We start from the raw sequence: 17,508 nt of genomic DNA, 5'->3' as shown, positions 1-17,508 counted from the left end.
CTACTCGCCGTAAAGTCAAATTTTTTAAAACTATTAACTTATAAGCTCTCGATTAATTAATTCGAGATATATATAATAAGAAAAAAAATCTTTATAATACGAATAAGTATTAACTACGAAGATATAGAATTAAAGAATTTTTTAATATAAGATATATCGATAAAAATCGCTCTAAACGTACTTTTAAAATTTCTATAGAGATTCTTCAAAAAATAATTAATTCAGTCGAGAATCCAGTACGCCGAGAATTATTTTTTATTTAATTAAAACATTTCCGTGTCGATATAAGCGAACGAACCCTTTAACGATTATTATAAGCTCGAATTAATAACGCGTAGCTATATAAAATAATTCAAGTTAAATCTATTTCTAAGTAAAATCTAAAAGAGCGTTGAAAATATAATACGAAGTATCTCGAGTAAATAGTAGAAGATTTTTAATAATACGTCGTTTTTATAGATAAGACATACTATTCTCGAAACGCACTATCTCAAGATCGTATACTCCGCAAAAAGAGTATTCATTATAACATTAAGAATCTTCAAGAATTATCAAATCTCAAATCGTACTCAATTTATATCTCGAGAAGTATCTTTTAATATTATAAAGAGATTACTATCTATTATAATAAGAATAACCCTCTTACTATAAAGATTTCGAAGTCTTATAGATCTATAAGACGTTCTAAACGTAAAACCTCTTTAGAATATAAAATACAAATCGAAGAATAAAAAGTATCTCTGTTATATAAACTCGAAATTAAAGAATCTAATAACTTAATAACTTAAAACTACTACGTTGATAAGTTACTTTCAGACTATATTAAGTAAATTTATTACTTACGAGTATTCTATAGTTAAGATATCTTAATGAAAAACGATAATAGATCTTATAGAAAGAAATCTAAATCTATAAGTTAAGCTAATTAACTTCGTAAAGTTAATTAAATTAAAATACTTATATATCTAGCTTAATTATACGATCTAAATTCGAAAGAAGATATTTAGAACATATATAAAGCTAGAGTTTATTATCGACTACGTCGAAATAAGGCGAAGTTGCTACGAGTTATTTATAAGAAATTTAAAAGAATTTCTATATACGAAGTTCGGGCCTATATCGCTGAAATACCTTAGCGATATCGTTAACTAGTAGAAATAGATAATAGATATATTAAATCTAATTTATAGTGATATTCAGAAGGAATATATATAATAGATTCTTAGTTTTCTTTAAATGCGTATAGCAGTCGAATAAACCTCGAGGTAGAGAAATATATCGATATCTAATATATTATACTATAGTCTACGATAGACTTTAGAAATATTCTTTACTATAAATTATTAACTTTCTACTATCTCTACTTACGAATAGCTTTAATCGCTAAGACTTTATACTTATTTATATAAAAGTAATTAAAAGATATAGCCTATTACAGCTAGTTTATATATAGTATAGCGTAGCTTAGTAAGGGTTACCTTTCTGTAGGAGGCTTCTTAGAATCTACATCCTTGCTACCCACTCACGATTCTCCTTTCAAATCTGGTTCCAGAATTCGTCGCACACCCTAACCAGATTTGGGGAAGCGGCTTGGCGTTAGGGTGTGCGACGAATTCTGGAACCCGCGTGCCCCCCAGTCCCACAACGAGGTGCCGCAATTTGGCCCCCAATGTTCCCGGATCATCCTTCAAATCCGACTCTTGAAATTGATATGGGTCACACTTCAAAGACAGGATCCGGAATGGGGTCAACAGTAGCACTGGCGCTGCTCAAGACTTTTTGGTGCCACCCTCTGTAGAGGTCGGTGACAGAAATATGAGTCGTCGCCTACTGCTCTCGGTGCGACGGGAAGTCGCGTGTTGAACACTGTAAATGTCCGGGCCGATAGCCATCGGTGGGAATAAGAGTGATCAGCGATTCACCGAGTCCATACTCTACCAATGTAACAGGGACCGTCTCAGAGGTTGTTCCTCCCTTTCCCTCCGCTTTCGGTGTCGCAGATACTGGCAATGTTCCAGTGGGCTTGCCGAAGTATTTTGCTAGCGAGGCCCATTATAGAATCAATCAACGAATACCAGCAGACGAAGAACCTTCATGGTTAGGACGACAAAGTGCTTTTGCAGTTGCGCCTCAACAAAGCTCTGACCATGCTCGACTGAGCGACCTGGTCAAGTTCAACCTCAGCTTTTTACAGCCGTCCCCATCAGAAAAGTTCGTTGCCGATCGAGACTCCTTGTCCCGTAAATCAGCAAGTCATCATCCCAGCTCGGACGAAAATGAAATATGCTTTGATCTCCTTGGATACGATGAAATGCACAGAGGCTGGGTCACGAAACAGAATTCGTTCAAAAAGGATTCATCACATGTACCCAAGGCGGGTTCTCTAAACGGAGACGCAGACATATTAGAAAGGGAGGCGAGAGTCAAAATAATAGCCTTGATAGTAAAAGCCTTGGGGCCCAGAATCCCCGAGACCGTGCGCGTTGGGGCAGGTCAAAGGGACGGAAACATCATGGACAAGAAGATGAAAACAAGATCAACAAGACCGGCGGTTGGACATTCAGATACTGAATGTTCGAGGCGTTAGGTACTTTGGTAGTCGAGGGTGACGCAGAGGGCACAGAGGAGGCGGAAACAGGAACCATGAGATCCACATTTTCAGAGGCGCCAGAGAGCAATACAGACTTTGCCGCAACGGATAGCGACCAGGAGGTCGAATCAATGACTTCAAAATTTAGCCCACTCATGCCAAGTGGAATATCGTGCAATCAGTGTTGGAGATCGTTCAAAAGCGACTTGACTCTCAAAAACCGCGTCCTAATATGCCAGGGTAAATGCCAAAGCTGCGAGGAGCTTGGCGTTCCTTGTATATCTGACACTACGGCGTCGAAGAAGTGCAACGGCTGTATAGCACTCGGAGTGGTATGCCAGGGCTGGAAAGAACGACGGAGAAAAGAAGTCGCCGATCCTTGTCTCATAACGCGCTATTATAATGTCCGGGTCAATGTGAGGAATGCAACGCACGTTCCTTGCGTCCATCAACCATCGCGCTACACACTGCATCAATTGCAGAGAGAATGATTTGGTGTGCAGCAGCGGCTACGCAACTATGGAACACGTCTGTCCACGGTGTGGACTACGGATGGTAAAGAGTGGCGATTTTTACAAACTCAACATTAAGTGCATGGGCAAATGCACGGAGTGCAGTGAACATGGCGTCCCTTGTTTAAAGAAGAACGGGGCCAGGGCGGACGCTAGGTTCTGCTTGAACTGTGAGAAAACTGAGCTCCAGTGCAGCGGCCGCGTCAGTCACAGGACCGATAAGAGGTGCTCTCGCTGCGAAGCAGTCCCGAACGTTAGCGTAGACTTATTCGATGATCACGAAAGGAATCGTCTGGGCAGGTGCGGGAATTGCATTAGAACGAATGTTCCGTGTCAGTTCTTGACGGGCAAAAGCATTTGCTCGAATTGTACGAAACGAACGTTGGTATGCGGCGGTCCAATGGGCCAAGAGACTGCTGCTAAGGGTAGCATCGATATTGCTGCCAGTCGTAAGCGAAAGATTGGCAGGCCGAGAAAGGATGTGACAGGGGGTAACACTGGGCACTTGAAGATGATTGATCCTGCAAATCCTTCGCTTGCTGAACTCAGTGATGTAGACAAGGTCGCGGACTGCTTGATCTTTGGCGATCACAATCTCTAACCTTACAACGCTCCTATCGTCTTATTGATCTCAGCCGTCTAGCCTTAAGTTCCGACTCAAGTCATCTTATCTCAGCCGTCTAGCCTCCCGTTCCGACTCCAGGAGGCAGAGGATATCGTCCTCACGGACTATACGGAGACCCAACAGATTAGCCAAGGTCGACCATGACAAGTTGTAGACGCTAATTACCGGCCCCCTTTACATTTCGGATTATAGAGCGAGTTTGATCGTCCATGAACTCCACCCTGACCTGGGTCACGCCGCCACGAGAGCCTGCGGTTGGTCAACAAAGAGGAGGGGAAGGCAGGGTGCAAGGGGACAGACCGGTTCGGCCAAGGACTCTGGTAACCTTGACGAGCTTGACAGGGTTTTTGGAGGCGTCCATGGCGCGCGTTGTATATTTATGACAGAGAGAGGAGGATTGTAGATCATGATGAACAATTTTGTGTGATTTCGGAGCGGTAGTCTCGGTAGGAACATGCCAAGGCGCTGTACGGTACAGTCGTCGGCAAAACCCGAGACTTGGCAGACTCGGGCAATGAATATAAATCGTCGACCTCAAAGCCCATTACCACCCCCCCCCCAAATTCTTAGACTACGACAAGATCTCGAAAGTCATATAACTCCTTTCTGAGATCCACATCCAGACACGGCGACCACGGACCAACGACAAGCGCAACTCGACACCGACAGGATCTCGGACAGTGACAAGCGAGACCTGCAGCAGTCCATCAATAATGAGATAGAGAAAGCCAAGATTTACTACTTCTGCTTGTTTTTCTATATCACGGAGCGACAGATTCTTGATAGGATCTTTCGTTGGCATACTGTAGTAGATTTGGTGTTGCAGGCTTTTCTCTGACCCGCTACCTAGCCCACTCGCTAGTCGAAAGCGGCCACGCCCGTGCGACTCCCGAGTACCTTACCTAGTACCTCTTACCTTGCCAAGACGCGCTACTCATACCAACACCTCTCTCACCCTCCACCCTCCCTCACTCCCCCTCTTCCCCCAAACCCCACCATGCTCCGCCGCAAACCCACAACCATAACCCTCACGACCGAAGACGTCGCCGCCTACGACGACGCCCGCGCCGCCACCAACGACCGGCAGGAGAACGTGAAGCCGACGGACGGCGACGGCAAGGTGGATCCGAACGATGAGCTGAAGCCGCTGCCGGGGGATCGGCCGCGGGTGCGGAGTGGGGTGGGGTCTGCTTCGGGGGCGGGGATGGGGAGGGAGGAGAGGATTGTGGGGCGGTGAGGGGATGGTTCTGGTGGAGTGGAAGATTTGGGGAGAGCGGTTGTGGGAAGATGATGTGGGGAGAGGCAGGCTTTCCTCGTTGGATGGGTGAGTGGTTCCGGACGGGCGAGGAAGGAGGATAGATTCTTGCGTCCGTGACACGGTTGGAGGGAAGAGAGGATGAGTAGCCGTTAAGGCATGGCAGGGAGACGGTATGCCAACTCCTTGTTACATGTTGGATGCTGTGATAGGCTGGGAAAACCAACAAACAGTCAGGTTAGCAGTCACAGATCTCATTTGCATATTCTGGAACAAGGCTGAATGAACGTCCAAACCACCAAAGCTTTTTCATTAGTCCTTTAATGCCGCTAAAAGACGCTCGCTAATGCGCTATCAGAAAGGACAGGAAAAGAGAGGTCTGACATCTGGAAGACAACATTATCAGATGACCAGACCACCTCCCATGCTTTTATCCAAACACTCAAGAAAGTGCTGGATTCCGAATCCGCCATGCAGTAAGGACCGATGCTTCGCAACGCTATGCTAGAAGATGATATTGATGAACACAAATCGAAGAGCCAGAGAAAGTCGCAAATGCTCCGTCTCTAGTAAAAAGAGGGTGTTCGAGGGTTGATATGGTACCGATCAAGGTGTTCATCCCCAGAAATTCTCAATGCTCGAGATGTTTGGCCATCAAAGCATAAACATGAATCCGCCCATCATACCACCGAGGACAACAAGGAGACCGTATTTGCCACCAAGACCGAGAGCAAGGCCCTGGATACGGGCAGGAGCAACACTCTTGCTTGACGCGGTGGATGACCCTCCAAAGCCAGTGAATGTGTTGCCAGCGGAATTGCTTGCACTGCTGGCCACGCCTCCACCAGAAGTGGTCGTGGCCGCCATGGTCGAGATTGTGGAAGTATTCAACCGTATGGGATGCTGTGCACCGCAAGGGTTGTCTGAGCGGCAAGCACTCTGGCAAGATGTGTCTGTTTGTTCACATTTGTTGACACAGTTGGTGGCTGATTGGGTACATTCGTAGTAGGGGATAGTCTGGGAGTATTGACTCGAGTTTGGTTGTTGGCCGTTGCTGCAGATGCAAGAGTAGGCTAAGGAGGTCTGTGTCATTGATCAGTACGGGTATACGACAACGACAACAGCAGGACAACTCACCGGATCGCAGGTATTTGCCTTTGGTTGTCCCGATGTTCCTGGAAGTTGCAAGCAAATGAGTGGGCAGGCACTCTTCTGGTCAGTGCACCATTGGTCTGTACATTATCAGACTATGATTAACACCATCCCTCGGAGCAAGATCTTACCTTTGGTTGCGTCGGTTACAGTGCTGGGGTCGATAAACTGGGAGGCAGCAAGCTGGGCGAGGCCTGTGATGGCAACGGTAACGAATGTGTTGAAAAGCATCTTGACTTTGATGATTTCGATGTGATCACTTCTCTTGTCTGACAGACTGTTTGGGATATGTGACTGTCAGCTGTTGAGCGTTGAGTGCGGGGATTGTGCAAGAGTAGTCCCGAGATGCATGGATGGCTCACTAACCAGCCTCTTCCTGTACTATCGTCTCGGTTTAAGAAGTGAAAGTGGTGTAAATACAAATGCAGCGAATGTGTAGTATGAAACGAATGATGCTGCCTCTGTGAATGTGTTTATGATAAGCGAGTGATGATGAAGAAAAAGATGAAGAATATGGGAAGGAGTTGAAGAAAAAAAAGGGCGGCCGAAAATAAGTGGATGCTTCCTGCCTTCGATTGTGGAGACTGGAGCTACCCTGCGACTTGCACCCATTTACTTATCGATAGACGAAAGTCCGAGAATCTGGCTTGCAGGAGCCGTCGAATTAGCCGCGGGAACTACCCGTTCTTGGTCTGGTGTGCTAAATTTGGCAAGGACCTTTACCCAATGCATGGCTCGGGGTCACCTGCAGTCGTCAAATACGAGGTCAAGGCGTGCCACCACTTTTGAGCGTTCTTGCGTGCATATCAAAACTAATCATAAATATTAGAAGGTCACATCAATACTGAATTTATATATCTGATGGATGGAGAGCTCGCATTCCAGACCTTCGGTCCAGAATCATGACAGCTCCAACGGCCAGCCCCGGGAGGAAATAAGTGGGGCAGAATCACCTCCGTCCTTGGTCCCGCCATACTGGTCTCACCGTCGTTATGAATCCTACTCTTCCGTCAAGAACACCAAGCCGCCTCCCATCACTTTGGAAGACCACACCGAGGAACCTTCCGAGCAGAGCGGTGCCGTGTGGGCCGAGGGCGTCACTATTGACGATTATGTACTCGTGAGCGGAACTGTGCCTAATGTTGGGAACTTTGTGGTTTGGAATTGCAAGATCGAGACGCTCGATGTCAGTCTGATTACCCTGCTACATGAGCCCTCCTGTTGTTTTCTCAGCTCGTATGCTTTATGGGTCCTTTCGTCATACTAACGGCTCCCAAGGGCGGGTCCATCGTAATTAGAAAAAGGTCACTGCCAATCTGACTTCCTAATGAGTCTCGTATACTAAAATCAACAGATATTCCGAGTTCGATGATTTGCGACGCAAGCTCTTGATGACTTTCCCTAATTCTGGCGGTGCCATGCCACCGTTGCCCCCGAAGAGCCTTTTCTGTGAGCTCCAACCTCATTTCCAGTTCCTTCTATTGTGCTTACGATCTGGAAGACAAATTCCGCCCTTCCTTCCTGGAGAAAAGGAGGACTGGGCTGGCATACTTCTTGAAGTATGTGTTTTCCTCATGTGCTATCTCTGATCAATGACTGATGGATCTGCAGCTGTGTCCTGCTCAATCCGGATTTATCGAGTGCGCCCGTGACGAAGGAATTCATCTTTAGCTGAACATAGGCTCTCACGTGGCCGGTTTGGGCTGTGCCATGCACCTAATGATGAAAGGATGGTATGTATGGGAGAAGCCTGACTAACGAGTCGAATAATCGAAGGAAAGCGTACATGGCAGAAGCCTAGAATTTATATGGACACGGTCTTTGTATATAATCGCCTTAACGTATTTGGTAATCTTGGTCTAGGGTATGCGAAAGACGCCTGACGTCTCATGGAAATACTGTTGTACACCATCTCCTCATTTCCACATCCTGCAAGAACCCGCACTCCACACAGAATATTTCGCTATGATCTGCCTCGTCACCACAACGCGGTGAAGCGCTACACCTACTTGAGGTTTTTCGCCCCGTCGACTTTGAACCCTGGTAAACAAATGCTCAGGAATATAATAGGTTTGAAGACGCTGAATCTGACGCTAGTGGTCGTGCTGACTACCTATTTACGTTCCCATGCTCGCCTAACGTCCCCATGCTCGCCTACGTCAGTACATCACGCTCGTAGCCTTCATAGTATTCTCCAGGACATTGGTGGTGCACATGCGCCAGCTCTCTAAACCCTGACCACAGGCCTCAATCGCACCATCAACGGATCCTTCTGCCACAAGGTGAAATTCTTGAGATCCTCCAACCACGAATTACTCGACTCCATGAGCTCCAGATCAAACTCAAAAAGCACTCGGGCGAGTATGATGCGCATCTCGGCGTACGCAAGGTTTCGTCCGATGCACCCGCGAGGCCCGATATTGAACGGCTGCGAAGCTTCCCGTCGGTCTCCTGCGTATCGAACATCTCCCAGCCAGCGCTCCGGAACGAAAGACTCTGAATCTCGAAAATTGAGCGGAGATCGAGAAGCGGCCCATGGTGGAATACCAACTCTCGTGCCCCCGGGCACGAAGTGGCCACCCACGACCTCTCCCGCACCAGATGGCACGAGCCGTACCAAGGCAGTCGCGACGGGTGGCATGATCCTGAGCGCCTCGTCTAGGACTGCGAGTTGGTACTTCAGATTGTTTACGCTGACCATGGTGATTTCATGACTGTGGGCGAATGTGCTTCGGATTTCGGCCACCAACTTGTGTAAGACGTCGGGATTTTTGAGGAGTTGAAAGGTCACGCCGCTTAATAGTGTTGCCGTAGTCTCACTTCCAGCAACCATAAGCACCTCGAAGGTAACCATCATCTCCTCCTTCGACATCATCATACTAGGATCGCCCCTCTCCATCGCGCGAAGAGCATAGGACATGAAATCTTTACGGTCTGTTTTAGTGGCCATTCTCTTTGACACCATAGCTCTAGTGTTTTCAAAGCTCCTCATGCTCGACTTATAAATCTTCGATCGTCGCATAAGGGGCACCATAATGGGAGTCAAATGCGGAAAGTATTTGAAAACTGACACTCTTCTGCCAGTCTTGAAGATGACGTTCATAAAGGTTATCCATTGGCTGTTTCCCTTTCTGATGCATTTCAAAGACTGGCCAAAGGTGAGATCACCTATTCAGATTAATTGGTGTCAACTGGAGATGACTTGTTGCATACCAATGATGTCAAAAGCAACGAAATTGTACCAGGAGACCATGTTCTGTGGGCCTTCCTCTGCGGTTTCGTGCAATGAATTCATTAATAAATCGACGTATTCTTGGATGAGAGGCTCTTGTTCTCTCATAGCCTTTTCAGAAAAGGCGTGCGTAAGTACTCGTCGCATTCGACTATGCTCGACGTCGCTCTTGACGGTAAGGATATTCTCCACAACGGCGGCTCTGGTGAATGCGGCGGCTGAACTCCCTGTCAGCATGCAGGTTTCAGTGAGAGATTCACGGTGTACCAACGATCTTTCTGCATGAGTGGCCTTTCCTTGTGGGCTGCCATAATGTCCTTCCATGCCGAAGGATCAATCAATGACAATTCATCCGGGGCAATACGGACAACATTGCCATAGCGTGCATGGAGTTTGGAGACAGCAAAGGGCATCTGTCCGAAGAACGTGTTCCATGCCCATGGGACACGACTCGAGGTCCAGAAGATCTGTCCAGGGAAATGTCTGAGAGGGTGAAAGAAGATGTTGTAGATCACCACGCTAGCAAGATAGATCGCGTACTACAGTTCAACTACCGTGTTAGTAACAGAGAAGAGAAAGGCAGCGAATGAGTGGGACTGTCGTACAGAAACAATGGAGGCCACAAGAACCATCCAGGGAACGCCGAACAGGAAAGCCATGATAGAAGGGACAAGACTTGGAACTTTGAGGACTCTGTGCCGAATTGCATGTGGCTATTACATCAAATAAGACAGGAGTGAAGGGTTGACAGTCTTTATAATGAAGACGAATAGATGGAATACGAGCTTGACCGAGGAGACCCGAGATGATTCTCGTTGGTCTTCCGAGAATGGCACCAATGGGAAGGCTCCCGTCAGCACTGACGCCTTACCTACGTGTAAAGCAAAGACTTCTGTGGCAAGATGCCTTACAAAGTACAGATTGAACTTGATCGTAGTGATCCTCCCAACCCAATAATAAGGTAGTCTATGGGCCGCGAAGCATCCGCTCGATGCATCGTAGCTAGAATTGTATCCACCTCTCAGCCGCAGGACGTAGAGAATATATGGGGGCTATCATTCAATCATGCCGCAGGAAACGGCGACGGGAGCCAATAAGCCAGAGAAGAGCTCAGCTTGCGCACATCGGTTTTTCGAGTACCTAGTATACCTCGAATCCGTTTTTCAAGGCCAGTTCATTACGTCCCACACATCTCGGGCATAGTGAATGACTGATCGATACTTCCTCTCGGAAGCAGACGTTGGTAAGCTCGTGAGATGATCCCTGGGACTTCAGGTCATCATATTTGGGGTGCGTGAGATGGCGGGGGCAGAATCCTGCACAAGTGATAGACTGTAACGGCTTCGAGGCTCCGAGACCACAAGGAAAATATTAAAGTCGTCAGGTGATGGTAATGTGGGGGATTCAAAGAGCCTTGGACTGCAGTATTTAAACATGCGTTCCTCATGTACCTAGCCATTCAACGACGCTCTAAAATGTTTCCTCCGGATTACAAACACCTGTAGCGCATCTCGGAATCAAGGAAATCATGACACACTATTATTTGTGGCTTTGCGGAGTAGTGACGCTGCCGTTGTTGCGGTGGGGTCTCTCTGAAGCCGATTCTCAAACTTTAAGGGATCGCGAACTACTTTTGACTCCCTTCAAATTTCATCGTCGCGATGATTGATCTTCCTCAAATTGCACAAATAGACTACTAAGAACAGAAAAATGAGATTCTATCCCTCCGAACATCATGGCCGCCCTTCCATCCAGGCCCTCCCTCCGCTCGTCCAATCGCAACAATACAATCCTCAATGAAGTACCTCCGACTCATGCCGACCAAAACCCGCTGGCCAATTCACGACGCGGAAAGCGCACCCGCGACTCATCACTCGCCAGTCACAGCAACACTTCTGTCAAGAGGCTGAGATTGGGACTGCCAGATCCTACACGTTCAAGAGATGTCTCCAAAACATACGCATCAAAGTCACTCCCAATTCGCGACAGGTCCGCAACGCAAGATGCCCTGACACAGGTGGGGAAATCGCGCAAGCCAGATCCTCCGCAACCCATTAATGGCACCAATACCGCAATACAAAACGCACAATCCTTCAACAACAATGCTACCCTTACCGTCAATACCACATACACCTCCAGCCAAAATGACAGGAGAAGTCTCAGGTCGCATGATGGATGCTCGCGATCGAAGAGCGAGCTTGCATTGTACTTCCCCAACTACGATGAGTTGGTGAGCATTGAGCCAAAGGAACCCGGTAGGACATCCAATGATCCAGATGCATAGGACGGTGCCACTTACTGATACATACTGCTAGAGTTCCTGACTCCGGAGACCCTCATTCACATCACAGACGACCCCGCAAAAGCTGCACCATCCGCTTCAACCTTCAAGAATGCCAATACCATCCTTCCAATGACTTCCAAAGGGAATGCTACGATGGTCAATGGCTGTTCCCAAGCGTTTACATTATCGGAAGAGACCTTCACCACCCTCAATGACGCTACGAGAATTGATCTCTCAGCCATGGACAAGCGAAATTCCACTCGGGATCAAATGAGTGATGTCGTGTACCTGAAGGCCCACCGGCGAGCAGAAAGGCAGGAAAAGCTGCTTCGCAACATTGAGAAAGAACGGGCAATGCACGAAAAGGTCCAGCTTGAGCGGCTCTTAGATGGCCTAAAAGGACACGACTGGCTACGAGTCATGGGTATCAGTGGGATCACGGATGGTGAAAAGAAGGCCTATGAGCCCAAACGTGACTATTTCATAAGGGAAGTCCTAATACTGCTTGAGAAGTTTCGGGAATGGAAGGAGGAGGAGAAGCGGCGGAAAGTGGAAAAGGAGGAATCGATGCTAGATGAAGACGAAGATCAAGAGGAGGGTGGGTCTGACGAGGACGGCGAAAGCGATGATGATCCACCCGATGACCCCGGTGCCGAAGCCGCTGCAATACAACTGCATAGAGAACCTACATCGGCTACAAAAGCACCATCCGGGAAGAGGTCACACCGTGCAAAAGCGCCCTCGACGCCGCCTTTCCAGAAGCCGTTCACATCTTTCTACTCCAAACCGTACCTTCGAGACGCGGCAGTTGGGAAGCATCGACGCGGGAGAGCGAGATTCGCCTTCGGACAGCCATTGCCTGAACTGGTCGACCAGGACTTTGGTTTACCAGAGGATATTCTGTCACCTGAAGCTATCGATGGCGTTAGGAGGAGTAGGAGAGCTAAGAGACGGCGAAGTAATGAGGATTGAACAATGCCTCTTTGGACTTGTAAAACTAAACCCGGAGGCTCTGGCGTTATGGAATGTCAGAGAGCTGTTGGAACTGGGAGGCATAATGGGAAAAGTGGCGTTTTAAAGGCATAGCCCTTTGTGGGAATGCATGCATAGATCGTAGCATTTCTGAGCAATGTAATGTACAAACTACTCCATCATTCATTCAACTCTTTCTTCTGACAGTTCAGAAGCAGCAGTATGCCAAGGAAAAGGACTCGAAGTCCTTGATGTTTCGGTACATCGACAGTCGTGGTCCCGATTGGTCCGCGCTTAGCCTCGGCATTAGCGCTTGTTTACATGCGACCATTGACAATGGAGTCATGCTTCTTAATGACTTGCATCAAATACTCTCCCGAACCTCAACCCGCCCAGAAATGAATCTCAGTCCGCCAGTGCATAACATGGAGAATGAAATAGCTCTACCTGAGCGACATGGGGCTTCGATTACTGCAAGGGACCTTCCAGACGCTCAAGTAGAGCCCGACAATAGCAAGCCAAATCCTAAAGCGCCAGCAGACAACGGCAAACCTCCCAAGGCTAGAAAAGAAAAGGCTCCCAAGACCCCCAAACCACCCAAAGGCCCTACGCCTCCAAAGGGGAAGAAGGAAACGGCAGCCAAGCCCTCGGTCGAAGATCCTGAATCCATGTTCAAAGTTGGGTTCCTTTCCGAAGTATACCAAGAGAGGCCAGTAGGACCGGAGGGCATAAGCAAAGTTATAACGCGCTGTCAGTTGTCTATCTAAGATCTCCCATGAAAGTCTATCATGTCGGTGCTGATTAATCCTACCTACTTAGTTCCCCCAGAGCCCAATGGCTTCCTCCACATTGGTCATAGCAAAGCAATTGCAATCAACTTCGGCTTCGCAAAGTACCATGGTGGAGAATGCTATTTACGCTTCGATGATACAAATCCTGCGGGCGAGAAGAAAGAATATGACGACTCGATTGAAGACACTGTGAGATGGCTGGGCTTCAAGCCGGTTAAAACCACGCACTCCAGTGATAATTTCGATCGACTATATGCGCTAGCTGAAGCTCTGATCGAGAAAGGTGGTGCATATGTCTGTCATTGCACAAGTGGGTCGATTCCGAGCAAATTGCTTTGGCAAGGCATATACTGAAGGGACTATAGAAAGCGACATCGTTGATCAACGCGGCGGAAAGAAAGGAGAGAAGCCTCGCTATGCTTGCTCGCACCGTAGTCGTCCGACTTCCGAGAGTATGTACGAGTTCAGAGCAATGCGGGATGGCAAGTACAAGCCTGGCGAGGCGGCTCTACGAATGAAGCAGAATCTCGAAGATGGTAATCCGCAAATGTGGGATGTGTTTGCATATCGCATTCCTGCGAAGAAGAAAGACGAGGAAGATGAAGAGGACGAAGAAGAATTACGCGAAAATGATCCAAGAGAGACTGGGGCCAACGGAGCAGATAGCGATGAGGTGCAATACGCCGGCCCACATTATCGTACGGGCGACAAGTGGAAAATCTACCCAACTTATGATTTCACGCATTGTTTATGCGACAGCTTCGAGGGTATCACGCATTCGCTGTGTACAACAGAATTCGAGCTTTCAAGGGTGTCGTACGATTGGCTCAATAACGAATTGGACGTTTACAGACCAATGCAAAGAGAGTGTGTAGTTCTTCTCTGCCATTTATGGGTAAAGACTAATGCGATCCACCAGATACGGTCGCCTATCAGTCAGTGGCACCATTCTTTCCAAACGAAAAATCCACGAACTGGTCAAAAAGAGACACGTTCGAGCCCGCGATGACCCTCGCCTCTACACCCTCCCTGCCCTCCGGCGCCGTGGTGTTCCTCCCGGTGCAATTCTTTCTTTCGTGAATGAGCTAGGCGTCACTAAAGCAGTTACAAATATCGAAGTGAAACGCTTCGAGACTTCCGTGCGCCGGTATCTGGAAGTGACAGTTCCACGCCTGATGTTAGTGCTTGATCCGGTCAAGGTGGTTATTGACAATTTGCCTGACGATCATCTGGAGATGGTCGACTTGCCATTTTCGAAAGACCCGGCTATGGGGGTGCATACGATCCCATTTACCAAAACTGTCTACATTGAACGCAGCGATTTCCGTGAAGTGGACTCACCGGACTACTTCCGCCTCGCTCCAGGCAAAACCGTCGGTTTGATGAAAGCTCCCTTCCCCATCACAGCCACCTCTTTCGAGAAAGACCACTCCACCGGAGAGATAACCCTCATCCACGCGACCTACGAGAAACCAGCCGATGGCTCCGCCCCAAAGAAACCAAAAAGTTTCATTCACTGGGTCGCTTCTTCCCCAGATCATGACAGTCCAATTAAAGCAGAAGTTAGAGTCATAAATCCGCTTTTCAAATCCGATAACCCGGCTGCGCATCCGGAGGGCTTTTTGATGGATATTAACCCGGATTCCGAGGAGATCTTCCCCAATGCGATGATTGAGATGGGGATTGAGGAAATTAGAAGGAGGGCGCCGTGGCCGGCTGAGGCGGGCGAGAAGGAGATCGCTGATGAAGCTAAGATGTATGAAGAACATGCGAAAAGTGATGCGAGCACAACGCCAGGCAGTGTCGAGGCGAATGGTGGGCACTCTGTAAAAGCGGCTGCGAGGCCGGAGACGGTCAGGTTCCAGGGAATGCGGATGGGTTATTTTTGCGTGGATAAGGAGAGCAGTGCTGGGAAATTGGTGTTGAATCGGATCGTGAGTTTGAAGGAGGATACGGGCAAGGATTGAAGTGGGCTTCGCTGTACAGCATTGTTTGTGAATCTGTGATGATAGAGAAGTGGTTGCTCTGCGTGCTGTACAGGTTCTGTGGATAGAGGGATGAGTAGATAGGGATGTGAAAGCAATTGTTATCCAAGTGATGATGGAGAACAGTTCTCGATGATGATCATGATGACGAGTGTTTTGTAGCGGGGATCGAAATTTGCTTCTTTCTTTCTCATGAACCGCCTGAATAAATGTCTCTCCTCACACCATTCAATAAGTGTATCCCCCCCTTTAGCTTTTCCACCTCCCCAGCCGGGACCTCCACTATAGTATCATACCCTCTCAATGCTACCCTTTCAACGCTGGCTAAAACAAAAAGGTTGCTCAAGCCTAGACTCAACACTCAATGCTGCCGATGCCTCTTTGTTACCATCACGTCCACCGCTTCCGCTTCACAGCTCCTAGCGTAGCACTGATTGTTTCGTAAAGTCGTCACGATTGCAATGCAAGAACCGCTTGTGGGAGCTGTGGAGGTGGTAGAGAGGGGTCGTGATTCTTGTTGTAGGGCGCGTGGTGCTGGGGGAAGAGCTGGAAGAAGCGCTTGGTCCCTGGAATTTCCCTTCCCATATTGACCGGGCAGCTCAAGGATGGAATGGATCGGCTGACTTTGTCCATTCATCCATAGCTCAAAGCTTGCCCTCTCTAAGCTGCGCACTCTCCACCCTTTTACCCTCGTCATCATGCTCATCGACCCGGAGATCTGGAAACCGTTTGGGCATTATCCTCCGCGGTATAGCGCCTTCGACGACTGAATACTTCGAAAAATCTTCGACGCCGAGATGTATGCGGAGGAAGTCTTCGTCGAGGTCGAGCAGTCCGTTGACGGTTGATGTTGGAGCGTTGAGCATGGCGAGTATTGCGTCTGAGAAGATGGTCTATGGAGTATATTAGAATAGCTGGCGGGGAGACTGTGATGCACAGTTAGATACATACCGGCTTCCGAAGGTCTTTCGCCTCGGAGGCATCTCTGGCTGTGATTTGAGCAGTAGCCGCGGATTCAATCGCCTAGTAAAGAAGCGGTCAGGACCCTGCTTTCCGCCCCGGAACCTCACGACAGCGGGTGACAGGGTGGAGGAGAGGGAAGAGACGCTGTTGGGCTCACAGAAGCAGGCCAGATACCCGTCACAGCCATTCCAGTCTTTCCCTCCCTTTTGAAATCCATGGCCTGCAGAATATTGGAATTCAGCAATCATTCCGAACAGACAGAAAGTAGTTTGACGAGGTGATTTTGAGATGGCAATTGGGAACGATCGTACTGTCCAGCTCAATGAAAATTGGAGGACTCCAGATTTTGACTTACCAGTCCCTTAACCAGTACACTCATCCCAACCTTCCCCATAGCATACGCAGTCTTCCCCCTGAAAAACCTCTCGTATATCGGCGGACAAACAACCACAATCCTTCCCTGCCATTCACTCTCGGCAAAACAAGGTAGACAAGCCTGCACACACCCATAAAGTCCCTCCGCATTGACCTTTTGCATGAGCTGGAACCGCTTCATAGGCGTATTTTCCACGGATGCCCACCATATAGCACCAGAATTGTATATCAACACGTCCAGGCGCTTATAGTGCTTTATGGTTTGGTCGACCAGGGACTGTATGCTGGAATAGGATCTGGTATCAACGGGGATGGCGGTGGCGGTGTAGCCGAGGGACGTGATTTCTTGGGCTACGGTGTTGATGGTTGAAGAGGGTGAGTTGGAGTCTGGTGGGAAGGGGGAGGAGGGGGAGGGGTCTGAGACGGTTTTGGCGGCGACGACCACTGAGTGGTGTTAGCTAGCTTCTTTTCTGTAAACGTCGATGTATATGTGGGTTAGATGGCCTGCCTTTGTAGTTGTTCTTCGCGAGGTCAATGGCGATCTGTCGGCCTATCCCTCGAGAAGCTCCTACCACAAGAGCGGTTTTCTGCGGGTATGTCATTGATGAATACCTGCCTGGCGTGCCGACCAGTGACCGGGTCAGTGGTCAATGTTCGTCAATGGGGTATAATGAGAGCTATTCTAGAGATTGGGCAATGGTGCTCCATGTTGCTGGGAGGTTGTAAGACGAAGGCTGCTCGATTGGGAGGATGTGACCAATGGACATTGTAA

General features: G+C 48.3%; 7 protein-coding genes across 7 annotated transcripts; 3 read left to right on the top strand and 4 right to left on the bottom strand.

The window, feature by feature from the left end:
* Positions 1–3,769: 3,769 nt before the first annotated feature.
* On the bottom strand, positions 3,770–4,088 carry HO133_004276 (uncharacterized protein; the record flags this gene model as incomplete). Its single annotated transcript, XM_037295195.1, has 3 exons — positions 3,770–3,831; positions 3,893–3,976; positions 4,028–4,088. 3 exons carry the CDS (start codon positions 4,086–4,088, stop codon positions 3,770–3,772), a joined length of 207 nt encoding a protein of 68 aa, XP_037157196.1.
* A 636-nt stretch (positions 4,089–4,724) lies between these two features.
* Positions 4,725–4,964, top strand: HO133_004275 (uncharacterized protein; the record flags this gene model as incomplete). Its single annotated transcript, XM_037295194.1, has 1 exon — positions 4,725–4,964. The coding sequence occupies one exon, from the start codon at positions 4,725–4,727 to the stop codon at positions 4,962–4,964; it is 240 nt and encodes a 79-aa protein (XP_037157195.1).
* Positions 4,965–5,636: 672 nt separating this feature from the next.
* HO133_004274 (uncharacterized protein) lies at positions 5,637–6,365 on the bottom strand (the record flags this gene model as incomplete). The annotated part of the gene is made up of 3 exons (XM_037295193.1): positions 5,637–6,065; positions 6,120–6,157; positions 6,266–6,365. The coding sequence occupies 3 exons, from the start codon at positions 6,363–6,365 to the stop codon at positions 5,637–5,639; spliced, it is 567 nt and encodes a 188-aa protein (XP_037157194.1).
* Positions 6,366–6,999: 634 nt separating this feature from the next.
* Positions 7,000–7,809, top strand: HO133_004273 (uncharacterized protein; the record flags this gene model as incomplete). Its single annotated transcript, XM_037295192.1, has 5 exons — positions 7,000–7,320; positions 7,413–7,438; positions 7,489–7,583; positions 7,636–7,693; positions 7,746–7,809. The coding sequence occupies 5 exons, from the start codon at positions 7,000–7,002 to the stop codon at positions 7,807–7,809; spliced, it is 564 nt and encodes a 187-aa protein (XP_037157193.1).
* Positions 7,810–8,361: 552 nt separating this feature from the next.
* Positions 8,362–9,779, bottom strand: HO133_004272 (uncharacterized protein; the record flags this gene model as incomplete). The annotated part of the gene is made up of 3 exons (XM_037295191.1): positions 8,362–9,302; positions 9,348–9,584; positions 9,638–9,779. The coding sequence occupies 3 exons, from the start codon at positions 9,777–9,779 to the stop codon at positions 8,362–8,364; spliced, it is 1,320 nt and encodes a 439-aa protein (XP_037157192.1).
* A 1,322-nt stretch (positions 9,780–11,101) lies between these two features.
* HO133_004271 (uncharacterized protein) lies at positions 11,102–15,380 on the top strand (the record flags this gene model as incomplete). The annotated part of the gene is made up of 6 exons (XM_037295190.1): positions 11,102–11,621; positions 11,682–12,608; positions 12,830–13,372; positions 13,442–13,723; positions 13,779–14,280; positions 14,333–15,380. 6 exons carry the CDS (start codon positions 11,102–11,104, stop codon positions 15,378–15,380), a joined length of 3,822 nt encoding a protein of 1,273 aa, XP_037157191.1.
* A 662-nt stretch (positions 15,381–16,042) lies between these two features.
* HO133_004270 (uncharacterized protein) lies at positions 16,043–17,338 on the bottom strand (the record flags this gene model as incomplete). The annotated part of the gene is made up of 5 exons (XM_037295189.1): positions 16,043–16,291; positions 16,350–16,421; positions 16,519–16,581; positions 16,717–17,180; positions 17,245–17,338. 5 exons carry the CDS (start codon positions 17,336–17,338, stop codon positions 16,043–16,045), a joined length of 942 nt encoding a protein of 313 aa, XP_037157190.1.
* Positions 17,339–17,508: the final 170 nt, after the last annotated feature.

Source organism: Letharia lupina (assembly GCF_014066315.1).
Source record: "Letharia lupina isolate WasteWater1 chromosome Unknown contig_2, whole genome shotgun sequence".
In the NCBI taxonomy this organism is placed as follows: Eukaryota; Fungi; Ascomycota; class Lecanoromycetes; order Lecanorales; family Parmeliaceae; genus Letharia; species Letharia lupina.
The sequence above is the reverse complement of the archived record's forward strand: the minus strand, read 5'-3'. Positions and strand labels throughout refer to the sequence as shown.